The sequence below is a fragment of the Panthera leo genome, chromosome D1, assembly GCF_018350215.1.
Source record: "Panthera leo isolate Ple1 chromosome D1, P.leo_Ple1_pat1.1, whole genome shotgun sequence".
NCBI lineage: Eukaryota > Metazoa > Chordata > Mammalia > Carnivora > Felidae > Panthera > Panthera leo.
The window spans coordinates 109,601,654-109,620,898 of NC_056688.1; the positions used below are offsets into that span (position 1 = coordinate 109,601,654).

The 19,245-nt window shown below is 49.1% G+C and overlaps 1 protein-coding gene across 5 annotated transcripts in view; it reads right to left on the bottom strand.

Annotated features, from left to right (window-relative positions):
* The window catches only part of PC (pyruvate carboxylase), a 100,601-nt gene that overhangs the window by 31,841 nt on the left and 49,515 nt on the right, over positions 1 to 19,245 (bottom strand). Inside the window, exon 1 of one of the 5 annotated variants that reach the window (XM_042904843.1) lies at positions 18,481 to 18,582. The exons of the other annotated variants lie outside the window; for them this stretch is intronic. Within the exon in view, the coding sequence (XP_042760777.1) occupies positions 18,481 to 18,483 (3 nt within the window). The 5' untranslated portion in view covers positions 18,484 to 18,582. Of the gene's footprint in view, positions 1 to 18,480; positions 18,583 to 19,245 lie in introns of those variants that run through there. 5 annotated transcript variants of the gene reach the window in all.

Sequence of the window (19,245 nt, forward strand, 5' to 3'; positions counted from 1 at the left end):
AGCACCGGTTGTTAAAGATGTCCCCTTCTCTCACCTGCTCATCCTAACAGAGGCCGCAGCAGGGCCCTGAGAGCTTGGAGCTGTTCGGGATCGTGATCAGCGCCCCCACCAGGGAGGGCCGAGTGGGAGGCAGCAAACACGAGCAGTGAGCAGTGCCAGCACGACCAGTGAGCAGGAAGACCTCCGGAGGGACACCGGGCCAAGTCTTCAAGGATGAGGAGGAGGGGGAGGTGGTTCAGGTGTGGGGCAGCTGGAGCCAAGGCAAAGGAGCAGCCAGCCTAGTGGATGTCCACCGAGGCCAGAGGCCAGGGTGAAGGTGCTCAGGGGAGACCAAGGGCAGACACGTGGACTCTGACGCCAGGTCAGGGGCTTGCGTGCACGGCAAGGGGCGTGGACTATATCTCCAAGGTCAGGAGGTGCCACCAAAGAAACCAGGCAAGGGAAAGAGACTTGCAATGTACAGGGACCACTCGGGTCGTTGTGAGGAAGCTGGATCTGAGGAGGCAAGGCTAGAAGGTAGCAAACAATGAGGAAGATGTTCTAATGTAGGCAAGAGATCGTGAGAACCGAACTAAGAAACGTGGCGCCATCGGACGGCCAGCACCTTTCAGATGAGGGGTGGCAGCTGCAGGTAAGGAGGACTCTTGGCTCCTGTTTTAAAAGCGGGATGAACGGTGGTGATGCCAAGTTAAAGAACAGAAGCGGCTGTAGGTAAAGACCGGTGAGGAAGAGCAACACTCGTGGCCCCTGTGAGGGCCATGCGGTCCCGAGTCCCCTATGGTCAAGTCCTGAGTTTTCCCAACCTCCCCCCCCCCCCCCCCCCCGCCCATGATGGTTCCCTGCGCCCCTAGGACACGGGTGTGGAGCCCCAGGAAGTGAGACCCAGGCAAGCCAGATGCTCTGGCCACCAGGCCCTGCAGAGGCTTCACCTGGGGGCAGGGAGGCAGACAGAGCCCAGGGAACTGGGGAAGGGAGGCCAGGCAGCACAGGGATGCTGCAAACCCCTCCCCTTCCACAAAGTGGCTTCCAGGCTGATGAGGCAGCAGGCAGCGAGGACCCCTCTCTAGGAAACCGGCAGCCCAGGGCGGGGCTGCAGCAACCAGCACTTAGTGGGCACCGGGGAAGCGGCTGCCTCAGTCTCCCCTCCAAGGCCGGTGGCCCTCGAGCCCCGCTGTGCTCAGGTTTTCCAACCCACATCCAACTCAGTCTTCAGCATGAATGGACAGCCAAGATCCCCAGCTATTTGAGGGGATCGCCCCAAATTCACCAAGACAAATGGGGAATAAAAAACAGGGAACTCTGGTAATATGGAGAGCAGATAGTTAGGAAAAAAAACTATAATTAATCTCTGAGAAGTAAGAGAAGCTATCGCATTGAGAGGCGGCAGCTATTTTAAAGGCAACGAGGAAGAGCTCTAGGAAATTAAAAATAGAGTTGCAGACATTTTTAACCATAATAAATAGAAGAAGGAGAAGACAGTCGAGGACATCGCCCAGAAAGCATAACAGGAAGACCGGCACATGGCAGTCCCGGGGCCAGGGACGTGCATTTCGGTGGCGGTGGCAAGGGCACTCTGAGGTGCCAGAGCGACACCACAAGTCACAGCTGGCAAAGGCACCGGAAAGGCTCCACCAGCTTCCCGCATGAGTTTGCTGGCCAGACCGTCACAAATCACTGCAGCCTTGGTGGCTTAAAGCAACAAAGATGTATTCCCTTTTTGTTTGGGAGGCCAGAAAAGTTCAGCATCAGTTTCACGGGCCCAAATCGAGGCGCTGGCAGGACCGTGCCCCCCCAGAGGCCTGGCCGTGGGGGGTGGTGTCCTACCCCACAGCCCCCAGCTCGCAGCCCCTGCCAGCTGCCTCTGTTGTGGCCACATCCCTCCAGTCTCGGCCTCTGTGGTCACTTGGTCTTCCCTGCCAAGTGTAACCTCATGCCTCTCTCTCCTGAGGACACGTGTGATGGCATTCAGGGTCCCTGCATAATCCGGGATCACCTCACGTCAAGGTCCTTCACTTCATCGCCTCTGCAAAGACCCCTTTTCCTTATAAGGTGCCACCTACAGGTTCTAGGGATGAGGACCTGGAGATCTTTGGGGGCCATCCCTCAGGCTACTACACTTTGGAAAAGGAGGAGAAGGTCTTCAGCAGTGACACTGAGCCTGAGGCTACTTTTGAGGGAAGATATCCTCCAACCTAGAACGCTCCCCAATTAAACTACCAATCAAGTGTGAGGGCAAAATAAAGACCTTTTAAGGCACGCCTGGCCAAGGCAAGTTCACTGCCCAGGAGCCCTGGTGCCGGGGAAGCTCCTGGGAGAGGGGCACTAACAAGACAAGGAAGTAAATAAACCAAGATGAGGAACCCGGGAGCCGGCATAGAAGGAGGGGAGGAGAGTTCTCTGGAAGATGGTGACAGAGCCCAGAGAGCCACCGCCTGGGACATCAGCAGAGGGAGGGGAGTTCCAAGAGAGGGCAGGAAAGGGGAGGGTTAAGTAACCAAAAAAACCAGGCTGCATTGCCTCTAGCCCCTGAAAGAATGGAGAGGAGATGGCAATTTACAATTTAGGGATGAAAAAGAAGGTAAATAGTAACTCCAGGAAATGGAGAAGTCACACAAGAAAATGTTACCATGTATACATTTGGGTTCACCAATGTGAATATTTACTTGATTTTAATACTGTAAAAGCTAAAAATGTACTTTAACAAAAATGGTCGCCTAACCATGCTGGGAATGGAGACAGGGAAAATGGGTACACATGGGGGGGCCGGGTGGGTGGTAAAAGCCAGCTGGATCTTCCACAGCAGAAGCCCAGCCCAGCACACGGAGTCAAATGCTCTGTGCAAACAGGGTGTAAGCAGCTAGGAGCAGAGGGTTTGTCTCTGGAAAGACAATCCGGGAGGGTGGGTCGGACAGGGGACTTAGGGGGGTTTTAGAGGCCTCATGACACAATTTGACTTTCCCAAGTGTCCACATGTGTTCTTTTGATAAAATTACGGTTAAATTTAGTAAGAGGAAAAGCACACTCTACGAACAGCTGCAATTTCTTTTGAGGTTCTTCCAATCTAGCCCCCCACCCCTTTCCTCCTCCCCTGATCCCTAGGGGCTACCAGTCAGGTGCTGGGGCGGGGGGGGGGGGTGCTCCCCTTTGTGGATTTTACACTGATTAGATACATGTGTGCCCAGATCATACACTTGTGTTTTAATTTTTCCATAAATGATACACTGTCATTTTTTAACTCACCTTTTTCACCCAACGTATTTGGAATCTTTCCACACTGGTACAAGTAGATCTAAATGATTAATTTTAACAGCTGTATAATAGTATATGTACCACAGCTTATCCCCAAATGAGGGACACAGGGGTGGTCTCCAGATTTTAGCTATTAAAACTGTGACGTATAGATTGACAAATGGATCACTATTGAAACTGAGGGGCTGGTACCCGAAATTCACTGTACTATTTGCTCCATTTTGATGTATGTTTGAAAAAAGCCATAATAATGTCCATTAAAATGTTACAGATGAATAACCCTGAATCCATATATAAAACACGCAGGAATTTCTCCAGGGCCCACACCTAGAATTGGAACTCCTGCCTCAGATTGCAGGCACTTTCTAAACATCGATACTGCCAAACAGCTCTCCATAGCAGTTGTCCCAATAATTCATGCAGCTGCCAGAAGCACAACAGAATTTCTATTTCCCCACATCTCTACCAAGTCTTCTACTGTCAGACTTGTATTTTTGTCAACCTCACGGGCAGAAAACCATTTCCCTGATTATTAGGCAAGCTGGATATCTTCTCAAGATTGCTGACATATTTTTAGGCTTTTTCTTTTATGGATTGCCTGTTCATATCATTTGCCCCTTTTTCTGCTGGACTGCTTGTCTTCCTCTGAGTTGCAATAAGTCTTTACATATATTAGATACGAATCCACTCTCTATTATAGACGTGGCAGTTACCTTCCTGCAGGACAGAGTAGTTAGCAAGCTCTAGGAAGAGGAGAGAGTGAGGACGTGGGGTGGGCGGTAAGAAACGAGCAAGCTCAGGGAAGGGTTCCGTGGCACAGGTGAAAGACTGGCCTTGAAGTGGATACGGAACACCTCCCTCCTCTGAGACTGAAGCACCTACGTTTGCTGGGACAGTCCCCGTGGAAACATGCCACAGGCAGCTACAATATGCAGGTGGTCGAGACCCAGTATCACCCACTAACCTGATGCACTGACCCGGCCAAGGCCTGAAATGACCACTAGCTCTTGCCCTGTGGCTCTCCAGGCTGAGAAGCCCGGACACCACATTCCAGGAGGCACAACCGGAAGAGTAGCAGCCCAGGAAGACAACTCTGCAGACGGCAGGACTCCCTGTTCACACCCAAACTCCCTGTGAGCAGCAGCTGCTCCAAGAACCAGAGTAATGAGTCCAAGCTGCACCACAGATGAGTGATACTCAACTTTAAGAAAAACGCCTGGCCAGTCAGAGCGGCCAAAGATACAGACCAGACAAAGCAGTGGCATTTCCCTCTGAGAGAGTTTTAAAAGAACTCAGGCAGTTTTCTGAATGAGTTGGTTTGGGTCACGTGACTTTTGGAAGAGCAAAATGTTAGCCTGACTGTACGACACTTCTTGAACTTCTGTTATGACCATCTGTCCTCAGAAAATGGGGAAGCATACAGTTTTATACCTGTATTTTGTCATGTGCCTACAAAATGCTGTGTTAATATTCTTTCTTTAGAGGAAAAACAGCAAAAGTTAAACATGTTTGGAGTTTCGATAATAAGTATGCTTTACGTTACAATGTACCAGAGATCAGAGACATGGAGCCCTCAGCACGACCTGGCCAAAGAACCAGCGAACAGCAAGACCGAGAACTTCAATCCCCTCCCACACCCCCGACTCAGTTCTCAACCAACATAAAACCAGCTGAGGGTGGCTGTTCAGTTAAAATCTGATTTTCAGATAAATAGCATTTTTTTCAAAGTATAAGTGTATTTCATGCAATATTTGGGGCATACTACAAAATTGTTTGCGGTTTCCCTGAAATTTGGATCTAACTGGGCATCCTGTATTTTATTTGTATTTCACCCCACCGAGCCAGCAGTGCTGAGGGCCCGACTGGGTCTTAGGAGGAAAGAAACATGTCAAGAGAGTTCTCAGATGCTGGCATCACATCAGAGGGCAGGGATGACACTGGTTAAGATGCCAGGGGTCCAACTGCCTGAGTTCAGATCAGGGCTCCACCAAACTCACTGACTCTGGGCAAGTTGCTTAACCTCTGGCCATCAGTTTCTTATCATAGCGATGGCAATGGCACACAGGGTTGTTACAAAGATCAAATGAGTTAATGCTGGCGAAGTCTCAGAGCAGTGCCTGGTATATAAGCAGTCTTTATTATTATAACTGTCAGCTTCCAGTACTACAAGCTGGGCTGCGAGGCTGGACCTGCTTCTGATGGACGGAGGTGGCGAGGGAGGGGTCGTGAAGGGAGAGCCAGAGGACAGCCGAGGCCCAGTCGGGGCCGGGGCTGGTCCACGAAGCAGGCTGTTCATGGAGATGACACTCTGAAGCATGCCTCGACGCCAACAGCCTCCTTATAACAAGACGACGTGAGAAACGGGGTCCGCCTGCCCAGCCACATCACGTCGTCGAGAACCCACCACGAGCCACACGCAGGAGGTGTGGCTCGCTCCTGCTCGTGCCCGCTGGCTCCTCGCCTCTGCTTCTGTCCAACTCTGTGCTCAGTGGCATAGCACTGGGAGGCTGCGGTCAGTCACAGGGGGCAGCTGTATACCACAGAAATCGGCCACCTTGACGATCAGGGCCCTCTTCTCCCCTCCCGGAGCCATCGCTGAAAGAGCACCGAGATGGCCCAAGTACGCCACCTTGATGCAGAGACAGGCGGGGGGTGGCTGAGAGAATGACGCTCCTTCTCCATTTTCCCTTTTGGCTACAGAACTCAAATAAAGAGGCCTCTTTCATTTGTAAAAGCCTGATGTCCAAGGGCTTGATTCAGTTAAAACATGAGGGTGAGCTAAGGAAGAAATGAATCTGGCACTCTCTCCACGTCTTAAGGAAATTCAGAAGCCGGGGGTGCCTCGGGGGTTCAGTCAGTTAAGCATCCGACTCTCGGTTCCAGCTCAGGTCATTATCTCACGGTTTGTGAGATTTAGCTCCGCACTGGGCTCTGCACTGATGGTGCAGAGCCTGTTTGGGATTCTCTCTCTCTCCCTCTCTCTCTCTCTCTGTCTCTCTCTGCCCCTCCCGTGCTCACTCGCTCTCTCAAAATAAACTTAAAAAAAATTTTTAAATTAAAAAAAAAAAGTGAAGTTCAGAAGCCACTCTGCAACACCTATTAACCTGTGAGAATATCAAAATAAAAATTCTTTCGATAATCTCATTTAACAACATGAAAATTATTCTTTTGTTTTGACCGATTCCTTCGTTCGTATCCTTGAGGCCTTTTCTTCCCCTCCCTCTCTTCTTAACCAACATAGGCACGTGCAGGTTGAAGTGTGAGGACTTAAAATAAAAGCTACTGGATGTACACATCAAACATCTATTCTAGAACACAACTTACCCCCCCCCCTTCCTGCTCCCCCAAATGACACACACCCCCAAAGCCCAAACCAAACACCTCTTCCTGTCTTTCCCAGGAACTCGGGCTTCAGTGGGGGGACCATCTTCAGCTCTTCCCTCTCCTTCACCCACCATCCGGTCAAGGAGGCCTGTCAATTCTCTTAAAGCCCCATGTCCTCCTTCCTTTCACTTCTACTAACACACCCTAGATCGTCCCCCTCATGTTACTTCAACTACTGCAAAAGCCTACTAACCGTGACCAACCACTAACCTTGGTTAGCTTTACCTACTGCTCCGTGCCGTGCTATATACGAGCGATCGTCTCCCTAAATACACGCATTATTTCACCCTCCTCTTAACACACCCCCACTCTCCCCCCCCACCCACAGGTAAGCGTTCCTTCCTGCAGACCCTCTCTGATCATCAGTGCAGCCTGCCTTTTCCAGCCAGATTGCCCATCAGTCAGTCCTCCGCCTCCTGAATCTTTTAACTCCAGCCCAACTGCCTCCTCTTTGTTCCCAAAGAATCCAAGCACCCCCCCTCTCCCTTGGAGCACGTCTTCCCTGAGACGCCCCCACCTGAACACCCTTCTCCTTGGGCTGACCTGTGCAAAGCCTGCTCGTGGCTGGGTTATGTGTCTAATTTTCCTTCCTCCTGAAATCCCACCAAAACTTGAGTGAAGACGTTTTTGTTGTTCTTAAGGCTCTAAAGACCCTAGGACAGAGAGACCAGGAGAGGAGACCACGGCAACATCGCTGTGGAAGCCAGAAGGCAGCTCACACCATCTGATGAGAAGGCCTCTATCTGGGAGTGGGAAGGGTGCATACCCACTGGTTTCCTCCTACAGAATCCACCAGAGGCCAGGGAACCGTGGCTCCAGGTCCCCAGTGCCTAGGGCTGAACGGCTTTTCATACAGCTAGGGACCACCCCCCTCCTGCCCTCTCCTGAAGACGGTTTACTCTCTGGAGACGGTAAAGCCCAGGGTCTACATTGGAGGATAGGAGGCATAGCCGAGGGCCTGGGCACCTTGTCAAAAATGGTGGAGGAAGGTTAAGTAAGCCCATGCGTCCTGTCCCCTCACCCCACTCTGCTCCTATAACACAGCAGCCGGCCCTTCCTCTCCTCGGAGACCTGACCCAGCTCAAGAGGGAAAACCTCAGGATATTGACGCTGAGGTTCCCCAACAAATGGCACATGCATCAGCCACCATGCAGGTCAGAAACGGGGCTCTCAGGCAGCTTTTAGCCCCTGCTAACAATCATGAGCAGGCCACCAAAGGTCACCGGGCGGCTGAGGACAGAGGCCTTCAAATGGAGAGACCAAAGGAAAGTAGCAGAAAAAAGCAACTGGGAGGAAACAGCCTGAGCAAGGAAAAAAAAAGGAAAGAAAAAACGCAGACACCCATAATATCCTCAGAGAAATCAAAGATTACACCAGCAAATCAACAGACAACTACACACATATTGTTAAAGAACCATTCAGGCAGCAAAAAGAGTTCTTGGAAATTAAAAATATGACCGGAGAAACGAACAAACGAATCAACAGAAAGAAGCCAAGGTAGAGGAGACTTCCTAGAAACGGAAGCAGAAAGACAAAGAAATGGAAAACAGGCCCAAGAGTGAAAAGGGACAGACCAAGTGCTCCAGGGGCCAAGTGACAGGAGTGTCAGAACAAGAGAACAGAGGAAAAATGAAAGATTTCAAGAAACTCCTGGATGTCCAAGAGAACATCTCCACACAGAAGGACACGCCATGAGCCAACAGGATGGATGAACCCAGACACACACCAGGCAGGTCGTGAAACTTCGGGTCCTGGGAGCTTTCAGAAAAGGGGGAGAAGGAAAAAGGACACAGAGAATCAGACATCAGCAAGGTTTTGGATTTCTCAACAGCAACTCAGGAGGCCAGAACAGTACAAAGCAATCCTTCAAAATTGCAAAGGAAAAATGACTTCCTTTTCCAACTCCTTATCCAGCTCAACTACCAATTACTCATGAAGGTAAAATGAAGGCAGGGGCTGCCACGCCTGACTCTCCCTGGCGCTCGACACTTCTTTTCTCAGAAAGCTACCTTGGAGGAGCTCCACCCAAGCAAGGCCACGGACAGGCCCACGAGGGTGGCAGGAGCTGCAGCGAGAGGCGGCAGGAGACCCCGGGGAGCACGCACGTGGGGAGAGAGGGGCGCTGGGTAAGGCAAGGACCTGGCAGGACCCCTCCGTGGGGGCACCCCGTCCTCCAGGGGACCTGAAGGGGAAGTGGAGCCAGCATTCCTACTGGTGGGCCCCACGGCAAACCTAGCTGAATGTGACTGCAAGGCACAGAGGCGGCATGAGTGACACCCTAGCGTGAGCCGTCTGTCCCCAAGCACCAGCAGGGAACTATGTCAAACCTGCCCCACTGACAGCAGTTCTCCTACAGAGACACACATTTGCTCGGCTGCGGGTAGAATACCCTAGAATTCCCCCCAGCAGGTGCCTCTAGGGAAGAGAGATGAGGAAAAGGTTTATCTTTCACCATTTACCCTTGTGACTTCACATCATGTAACTGATTATTCACAATACGAAGTAAATGCAACATGTGACGAGGGGATCCTCCTACTCTCGCGGCCCCTTCTTGGTTCCGCACCCACACCGCTGAGCCAGGAGGATGTCTGGTGTCCCCTTCCTGCTGCTTCTCACCGGGCGCTAGTTAGCTAGTGCTGGTTAAGGCTGGACCTCAAGCTCTCTGTGGTCAGGTGTCACTTGTCTCTGCACTTGCTCCAGCAGCGTGGCAGAGGGAGGTTCATTTTCTGCTGTTTGGATACCAGGCCCCTTCTCGTTCGCCTAATTCACACGACAATCCCAGGGGGTCGACCCTCGCTTCACCGATAAGAAAAATCCACCTTGGAAAGACCCACAGGAATAGCCAGCTCAGTATCACCGAGCCCATCCAAATCCGCAGCCCCTGTTTTTCACGAGAGTACCCAGTTTGTTTGGTGCCTGGTTCAGGGTTCCAGAACTGTTCACCTGAACCAACATGCAACTGGGTTGGAATTAAAATTTTCTAGGGGGTCCTTCCATGCTCTGAGACCCAGAAAAAGAGGCCAAGAGCTCAGTGGCCGATGCAGGTGGCATCTCTGCCCAGCGCCGGCCGTTACAAAACAGGTAAGAGCTTCCTAAGTCACAGACTTAGCCTACAGGGGACTAGGTCGTGGGTGGGGGAGAGGGGGTGGCATTCAACAGTTTACGGAGATAAATAATCACATACCATATGGTTCACACACTGTAGTACAATTCAATGGCTTTTAGTACACGGAGTTGCACATCCATCACCACAATCAGTTATAGAACATGTTCAACCCCCACCCCACCCCTACCGACTCCCAGCTCCCCCAGCCTCTCGGCCATCACTAACCTGACTCTCTCTATGGATTTGCCTACTCTGGACATCTCATATAAAAGGAATAATAAGGTCCTTTGTCACTGGCTTCTTTCACCCAGCCTAAGGGGTTCAGGGGCCATCATGTTGCAGCAGGAGTCAGTACGTCATTTCTTTGAATTGCCACGTAACGTCCCGTTGCATAGATAGGACACATTTTATTTATCCACTCATTAGTTGATGGACATCTGCGTTGTTTCTACCTTTTGGCTATTATGAACAAAGCTGCTATGAACATCTGGGAGCAAGTGTTTGGGTGCACGTGTGTTTTCATCTCTCTTGGGCAGGCATGTATTAGCTGGCTCACATGGTAACTCTATGTTTAACTGCCAGACTTTTCCACAGCAGCTGCTCCATTTCATAGTCTACCAATTCCTCCACATCCTCACCAGGCCTTATTATCTGTCTTTTTGGTTAGCCATTCCAGTGGGTATGAAGTAGTATCTCATTGTTTTGGTTTACATTTCCCTGATGGCTAATGATGCTGAGCATATTTTCACGGGCCATCTGTCTATCTTCTTTGGAGAAAAGTCTACTCAGATCCCTTGTCCATTCTTAAGTTGGATTATCTGTCTTTTTGCAATTGAGTTGTAAGAATTCTTTATATATTCTAGATACAAGGTCTAGATGCAAGTTCCCTCTGAGACATGAGATTTACAAAAATTTTCTCCCATTCTTTGGGTCACCTTTTTGCTTTTGTGACAGTGTCCTTTGCTGCACAGAAGTTTTTAATATTGAGGAAGTCCAGTCAATTTTTTTTTTATTGTTTGTGCTTTTGCTGTTGTAGATTAGAAACCACTACCTACCTCAACATCACAAAGATTTATGATTGTTTCCTTCTCAAAGTTTTATAGTTTTAGCTTTTGCATCCAAGTCTTTGATCCTTTTTGATTTCTGTCTGTGGTGTGAGGTAGGGGTCCAATTTCGTTCTTCGTTCTTTTGCATGTGGATATCCAGTTGTTCCTGTACCATTTGTTGAAAAGGCTATTCTTTCCCCCATTAAATTGTCTTGGCACCCCTGTCAAAAGTGAACTGACTCTAAGTGTGACAATTTACTTCTGGGCTCTCAATTCTATTCCACTGACCTACATGTGTGTCTTTAGGCCAGCACCACACTCTCTTGATTACAGTAGCTTTGTACAAAGTTTTGAAATCAAAGTGTGAGTCCTCCACTTGTGTTCTTTTTCAAGATTCTTTTGGATATCCGCTTCCCTTGCATTCCCATGTGGATTTTAGGACCATTGTGTCAATTTCTGCAAAGAAAGGCAGCTGGGATGGTGAAAGACTTTGCACTGAATCTTTAGAACAATTTGGGGAGTACTGCCATCTTAATAATATTAACACTTCTGATCCATGAACATGGTGTGTCCATTTATTTAGGTTTCCTTAAATTTATTTCAACAATGCTTTAGGCTCTCGTAAGTTTTACACTTCACGTTTTTTGTTAAATTTATTCCTAAGAGTTGTATTCTTCTTGATGCTATTATATATGGAATTGTTTTCATTTTCAATTTGTTCATTGCTACTGTATAGAAATACAATTGATTTTTATATATTGATCTTATGTCCTGCAACCCTGCTAAACTCCTTTATTCATTTTAATAGATTCTGAGTGGATTACTTGGGTTTTCCTATACAAGATCGTGTCAGCCGCAAATAAAGATACTTCTTTTTTTCCAATCTGGATGCCTTTCATTTCATTCTCTCTCCTAATTGCCTTTGATGACCAAATTTAAACTGGTGACTAATTTTGATTTGGAGATAGCCCCTTCCCAGAAGCAGCAGCTCCTCTGACCCACAGGAAGCCAGAGCCCTCATTCCTGTGCTTGTCACGTCTGTTAAGTGGATGTTTCCACACAGATTTAGCCTTTAGGAGAGGCTTCCTGGTTGGTTACTCTCCACTCACCTACCCACATCCCTCTGCCCTGCACCTAGGGAAGCTGTGACGTGTGAAAGGGCTCCCTTTGCAGGGTGGCTTCCCACAGGTTCAGCCAATGGGAAGCACAGGAGGAGAGGCAGCATGGGTATATCTTTTCTATGGGCTTGGGTGCCACAGTCCTGACTGGGTGCATCCTGCCACTATGACAGTCCCTGCTGGGCATTCCTGCCTCCATGCTGCCAACCCTCCCTGAAGTCTAGAGGAAGCACTATTTCCTCTCCCGACCCTGTCAAGCCTTGTGGAAGTGATGGCTTCCCACTGCTGTCTGTTCTGGGTGCCTCAATTCCCCTGGTTTGGTGCCTGATTTGCCTTGCCTGATTAATTCAGTTTCTCAGAATCAGTGTGTGACCTCAACCATTCCTGGCCAGGCTTTACTGCTATTCTGCTAGATACCACGCCCCAAGCATCCCTCTGGGAGGAAGGGGTAGAACCTGGCTCAGACAACTTGGTTTTCTGGGTAAACTGATCACATAAGTGCCCAGTCCATGAGCCAAGGAGACAGTGAGGAAACTCAATGGCAAAGTGCTTCAGTGTCCAGAAGGAAGGAAGTAAAAAGCAACTCACATAGGATATGACCTTGACCATGGCTGCTGCTGCTTATTCTCCCTATTCTTGATCCAGGAAAACATATCTTTGCAGCCCCCTGATCTGACCTTTCACTCTCTGCTTTGGAATTTAAGCACAAAAACTGGACTAGAGGCTTTTCCAAGATAGAGTCCTAGGCATCCACTATTGTTGGTTTTACCTTTTTACTTAAATGAAGTTAGTTAACATACAGAGCAATATTGTTGGTTTTATCCTAATGACCACAGCCATGTGGCAGGATGTCAGAAGCACTGATAACGTTCGCACGGGCTACGTGCTGCACACCATCTCATTTAATCACCCAAAACCTTATCTGGAGGGTTACAGCCCCAGCTTTGTAAGTAAAGAAACAGAAACTCAAGACAAATAGCTTGGTCATGGTTTCAAAGCCCAAAGGCACCCATAGTCCAGTCCGCCCATCATCCCAAATGGTGCCTCACTCCTGGCCTTAATTCCCAGGAGCCCCCTGTGGACACCATCCTCTCCCCTTCTTGCCTCTTGACCCCCAACTACCCTTCCTCAACCATCACACTTGCCCTGGCCACACCTCGGCATTCCATCACCGTGTGAAGGGCTGCCTCCTCTCTCTAGCTGGCTCAGTGTCACATCTGGGCCACCCCCTCTACCACACTTTCCCTCACAGGTTAACTGTGCCTCATCACGGTCAAGCTCCCCATCAGTGGACTGAGCACCCAACTGAGTGGAAGAGAAACTTTCCCTAGGGTGTTCTGGAGTTCCTCAGAAATAACCAGAGGCTCCCATGCTCACAGTGGCCTTTACCCTGCCCTGCACACCCAGGGAGGAGGGGAAGGCAGGGGAGGTGATGGCAGGGGAGGGGATAACAGGGTGCCTGCCAGGAGCTCCAACCCCTACCCTACTGGGCAGGTTCTAACTTGTCAAGACTCCCTTTCCTGCTCTGCTGGCATGTTCGTCTGAATACAACAGTTTCTCCCCAGTGTTGAGGGCAGCATCCCAGGCGAGAACTTCAGGCTTTGTGGGAACCAGGCTTTTGGGACCTGAGGTAGTAAGTGAATTAGGAAAGACCCAGGCGGCAGACTGCCTTTCCCATCTTCTCAGTCCCAACCCGAAAGCTACCTACTCCAAGCCGTCTCCTCAGTGTTGCCACCCTCCATCTGAGGGAAGAGGTCATGTGTTACAATAGTTGTAAAAACAATAATGGCTGTAAGTGTCTGTAAAGTGCCAGGCCCTGCACTAGGTCATCCCCCAACACTTATAAGGTGGGTATTGTTGCGTTTGGCAGTTTTATTGACCTGTAACTTGTATACTATATTTAACAACAATATACTTCTGGCTCTCTGCAGTTTATAAGGTACTATTTATTTATTTATTTTTAAGTTAAGAGTCCAGTAAGTATTTTTTGTTTTGTTTCGTTTTTTTAAATGTTTATTTATTTGAGAGAGAGAGGGAGGGAGACAGAGAATCCAAAGTAGGCTCCGTGCTGACAGCAGAGAGCCTGATGTGGGGCTTGAACTCACAAAACATGAGATTATGACCTGAGCCAAAGTCGGTCGCTTAACCAACTGAGCCACCCTGGCATCCCAAGATACTTTAAAAGACACTGCCATTTGCTACTAACATCAACCTTGCCTAGTAGGAAGGGCAGGCATTACCTTCATTTTGTTTATTTTTTTAAAGTTGTATTTATTCTGAGAGAGAAAGAGAGACAGAACGAATGGGGGAGGGACAGAGAGAGAGAGAGAGAGAGAGAGAGACAGACAGATGGAATGGGGGAGGGGCAGAGAGAGGGAGAGAGGAAGAATCCCAAGCAGGCTCTACACCCTCAGCACAGAACCCGATGGGGGCTCAAACCCACAAACTGTGAGATCATGACCCAAGCCAAGATCCAGAGCCAGATGCTTAACCGACTGAGCCACCCGGGTGCCCCATCTTCATTTAATAGATAAGGAAAGCCCCATCTGCTGACCCACATCACTTCTTGCACTCCTTGCTGCTGCTAACACCACCGTGTTCTTTCACACAACACACTGTGTCAACAGTCCCAGGAGCTGGAAGGGTAGAGGGAAAAGCAGCCGGGGTCCTGGGTGGGGGGCGGTGAGGTCTGGCAGGAACCTCCCTCTCTGCAGGGCAAGAGAAGCCTAGACAAGGTGCAGGTGGGGGCCAGATGCTGCTGTGATTCCATGGAAAGGGCAAAGTCTTAGTCAGAAAAGTCAGGTTCAAATTCCAGCTTTGCCGCCATCTGGTCGAATGACCTTGAGGATCACTCCACCTCTCTGCACTTATGTGATATATTGATAGAGGAACTACAGGATTTGGTTTTCCTCCCTGACTCCAGGCACAGAGTACCCAAAACCCTTGGAATTTCCTGAGTGGTAGGGGAGTCCAGAACAACTTTTCTTATTCATAACAACCCCCTTTCTAAGGCATCTGAGCTGATGCTAATGAAGGGGCTCCTGATGAGCCTCTAGATAGCTTTGGGAACAAACCATCAGTAGAAAGCTGGAACTTTCGAGCCCCACATGGGGTTCTGTGCTGATGGTGTGGAGCTTGCTTGGGATTCTGTCTCCCTCTCTCTCTGCTCCTCCCCTGCTTGCTCTCTATCTCTGTCTCTCAAAAATGAATAAACATTTGAGAGGAAAAAAAAAAAAAAAAAAAAACCTCTAAACAAGGAGGTTCAGAGAGCTTCCAGGATGGTGAACACATCCACACACGCCAAGAGGATGGTGCACCCCAATCCATGCGGACAGAAGCTCCTGCACGCAGGACTCTTCCAGACTTCACCTATATCCGTCCTAATCTGGCTGTCCAACTGGATCCTTTACAATAAACTGGAAGGAAAGCACTTCTCTCAGTTCCATGAACAGTTCTAAAAAGTTATCAAACCATGGGGTGCTTGGGTAGCTCAGTTGGTTAAAATGTCCAACTTTGGCTCAGGTCATGATCTCGTGGGTCGTGAGTTGGAGCCCAGTGTCGGGCTCTGTGCTGACAGCTCAGAGCCTGGAGCCTGCTTTGGATTCTGGGTCTCCCTCTCTCTCTGCCCCTCCCCTAGTGTGTGTGTGTGTGTGTGTGTGTGTCTGTCTGTCTGTCTCTCTCTCCTTCCCTCAAAAAAATGAATAAACATTAAAAAAAACCTTTTTAATTACCAAACCTGAGATGGGGATCACAGTCATCTCCAACTTATCGCTAGTTTGTTGGAGGTCCAAAAAGGCAATCGCAAAAGTCCTACAATTAGCGTCAGGTGGATACTGTCTTGTGCGACTGAGCGATTCACCCATGATGTCCGTGCTAACTCTGGGTAGTGTCAGAACTGAATTGCGTTGAAGGATTCCCAGTTGGTGTCTACAGAAAACTGGAGAACCAGTTGGTGTGAAGAAAAAACCACCCATATATTTGTTGTCAGAAGTGTTATGAGTAGAAAATGGCTCAGAACCTGTTAGTCCATCAATGGAACATCAATTGCAACGCAGAGGATTGACAATTAATCAACCTGCCATAAATGAAACCTCAGACCATTCTCCTTCAGTGTTGTAAACTATTAAGCCTCAATACATACTCCAAGGGCTATGATTAGATTTCATACAATTAGAGCCATCAAATGTTTATTGAGCACCCACTGCCCATAACACATACTTGAGAGACAGAAGATAAGCTAACACATGGCCTCTGCCTTCAATGAACTTTCTGGGGGCACGTGGGAGGCTCAGTCGGTTAAGTGGCCGACTCTTGATTTCAGCTCAAGTCATGATCTCACAGTAGTGAGATCTAGCCTCTCGTTGGGGTCTGCACTGGGCATAGAGCCTCCTTGGGATTCTCTCTCCCTCTCCCTCTCCCTCTGCCCCGTCCCCACTCACGCTCACGTCCCCACTCATGCTCATGTGAGTGAGTGCACTCACTGTCTCTCAAATAAATAAACAAACAAACAAACAAACAGATATCTTAAAGCCTTTCAAAAAATTCTTTTCCATCTGGTGAGGAGACAAGACTAGCGCATTTGAAATATAAGGGATTGGGGTGCCTGGGTGGCTCGGTTGAGTGTCCAACTTCGGCCCAGGTCATGATCTCACAGTTCATGAGTTCGAGCCCTGCATCGGGTGTCTCTCTCTGCCCCTCCCCTGCTCTCTCTCTCTCTCTCTCTCTCAAAAATAAATAAACATTAAAAAAAATTTTTTTAAAGAAATATAAGGGATACTAAACAGCCAGCATATGCAAAGGAACTGTTTGGAGATAAAAGGGAGATGGGGGAAGAGTAAAACGGTTGAGGACAGCTAAGTGTCATGGAGGAGGGGCTTGATCTGGGTTCAGAGGAAGAACCCATTCCAGAGGCCCCAGTGGGTGGTGGCACCTGGCCCACATGGACCAGTGGTGACAGGCAGGGCCAATCAGACTTTCCCTGTAAGCATGGTCTTGCCTGATTAGAGTCAGGGTCGGGTGATACCAAGTAGATGCTGATCAGGTGAGGAACCAACAAAAGATGAAACTGGAGAGGTTTAGTGAAATGATAAGCAGAGAAAAATTGTTCATTCCTTCACTCACTCAATATTGATTGAGCCTTTGCAATATGCCAGCTACTGTTAGGGACTGGAGATACAGCTGAACAAGAGAGAAGAGGTCCCTGCCTGCATGAAACTGACTATTTCCTACTAGTCAGGAGGAGATCAAGGGCACAAATGAGATCATTCCAGACCCAGCCACTCAGATAAATTAAGCACTGACTGTCTTCTTGCCTCAGACTTCCTCCTGATGACAGGACTCCTTTTGAGTCACCCAACAGAGAATAAAGTCATAGAAGCCACATCCCTCCATCCCTGGTCCAGAACACGAGGAGAAAAGGCACATTTCTTACCAATTTTGCTCTGGTAAGTTTGGGACAAAGCAAAGGGAAAAGTAAGTCCTCCTTCTCACCTGTTCCTCAAACCACACACACACACACACACACACACACACACACACACACACTCAACCTGTTACTCCCTTCTTGAATTTTTTTTTTAATGTTTATTTATTTTGAGAAAGAGAGAGAATCCGAGGCAGGCTCCATGCTGACAGACCAGGAAATGGGCTTGATCTCACCATGAGATCATGACCTAAGCTGAAATCAAGAGTCAAATGCTTAACTGTCTGAGCCACCCAGGCACCCCTCCCTTCTTGAATTCTTATCCGGACCTGGAGGAATCTGGCCTGTTTGCAGTGGAAGATAACCAGAAGCCATTTCAGGCCTGAGTTTCTCCTCCTCCTGAACCGAGGGAAAGGTTTTCTTCTAAGCAAAAGTTGTCTCCCTTTGGATCTGAGCAGTGGGTCCTGCTCAAATGCCAGAAATCTGTTCTCCCAAAATGTGGGTAGTTACATGCTTTCTCTTCACTGCTGTCTAGAACGTAATCACAAACTCAGCTCTTGAAGAGAACTGATCTTGGCCCTTCCATTTCAGATTCCTGAAGGAGAGCCAGGCCTCCCTGTTCTGCAGCCCCAGAGCATTTTGTCAAGGCCGAAACTGGCCAAGGAACTGGGGCACAGCACGTGTAGACCCCTGGGCCCCTGATCTGGTGCTGTACTAAGAGCAGACCCTTCTCCTGACCACTTGCCGCTTCACCATTTCCACAAGGGACCCCAGTCAAGGGAACCACAGGGCCTTTCCCCCAGATATCACCACCACACAAAGGCACTCGGGCCCAGAGCTCAGAGCCCCTAGGCCCATCTTCCTCTATCCCCAAGTTCTCAGGCAGAACCCATTTCCACTGTCAAATAGGGTTTGCCCACTTTGGGCTCCTCGGTTTTGTCCATTCCTTTCCAGAGCTGTCCCCACAGGCCTATGAGCAATGATCCAGCCCACCCTTCCCCTGGATTCTTGTCTCTAAGGACTGTTCCCAGAATCCCTCTGCCCTCTTCTTTCCTAAGTAGCAAGTTCCAAAGGGAAGAGAAACAATGACCACAGTGTGTACACAGCCCCACCCGGGACAGTGTGCCTATGACCGCTGAGAGGTGGTCCTCTTACCATTACAGGTGGTCTGCAGAGCCCTAGGGAGGCCACGGCGTTCCTGGTACTGGAATACCCAAATCTGGGCCCTCTACCCGCCGCCTGTTTATAATTGACGCCGCCTGTTTATAATTGACGTTCTAGGTTAAGCCTCTGTCAGTGACTCTCTAGAATTATCCCCTCCCTACAGCTCAGAGGAGAGAGCCAATCTCTGGCCCAGGAGTTGACCTTGAACAGCCTGTTTGAGGGAAGGGAGAAAACAAAACCAGGTCAGGGGTGAGCTGGGAGAGGGCAGTCAAAACCACTGCCTACAGATTAGCGGAAGGATTAAAGGGCAGTGGTGTTTGGCTTTTACAAAGGAAAGAAAGCCAGGGATAGGAGAGTCAGCCAGATGAGAGAGCTTCTGGCCTAAGAAAAGGAGCAGAGAAGGGTGCCTGGGTGGTTCAATCAGTTAAGCATCTGACTTCGCCTCAGGTCATGATTTCATGGTTTGTGAGTTCAAGCCCCGCGTTGGGCTATCTGCTCTCTGTGGCCCAGAGCCTGCTTCGGATCCTCTGTCCCCTTCTCTCTCTGCCCCCCGCCCCCTGCTCTTCTGTCCCCTTCTCTCTGCTTCTCCCCACCCCCCCCCCATGTTCTATCTCTCTCAAAAATAAACACTAAAAAAAAAAAAAAAGAAAGAAAAGGAAAAGAAAAGAAAAAAAAAAAGAAAGGAAAGGAGCAGAGGATCTGACAGGAGAAGAAAAAATGAGGAGTTTGATGTCTTCTTCCTCTTGCTGAGACCTA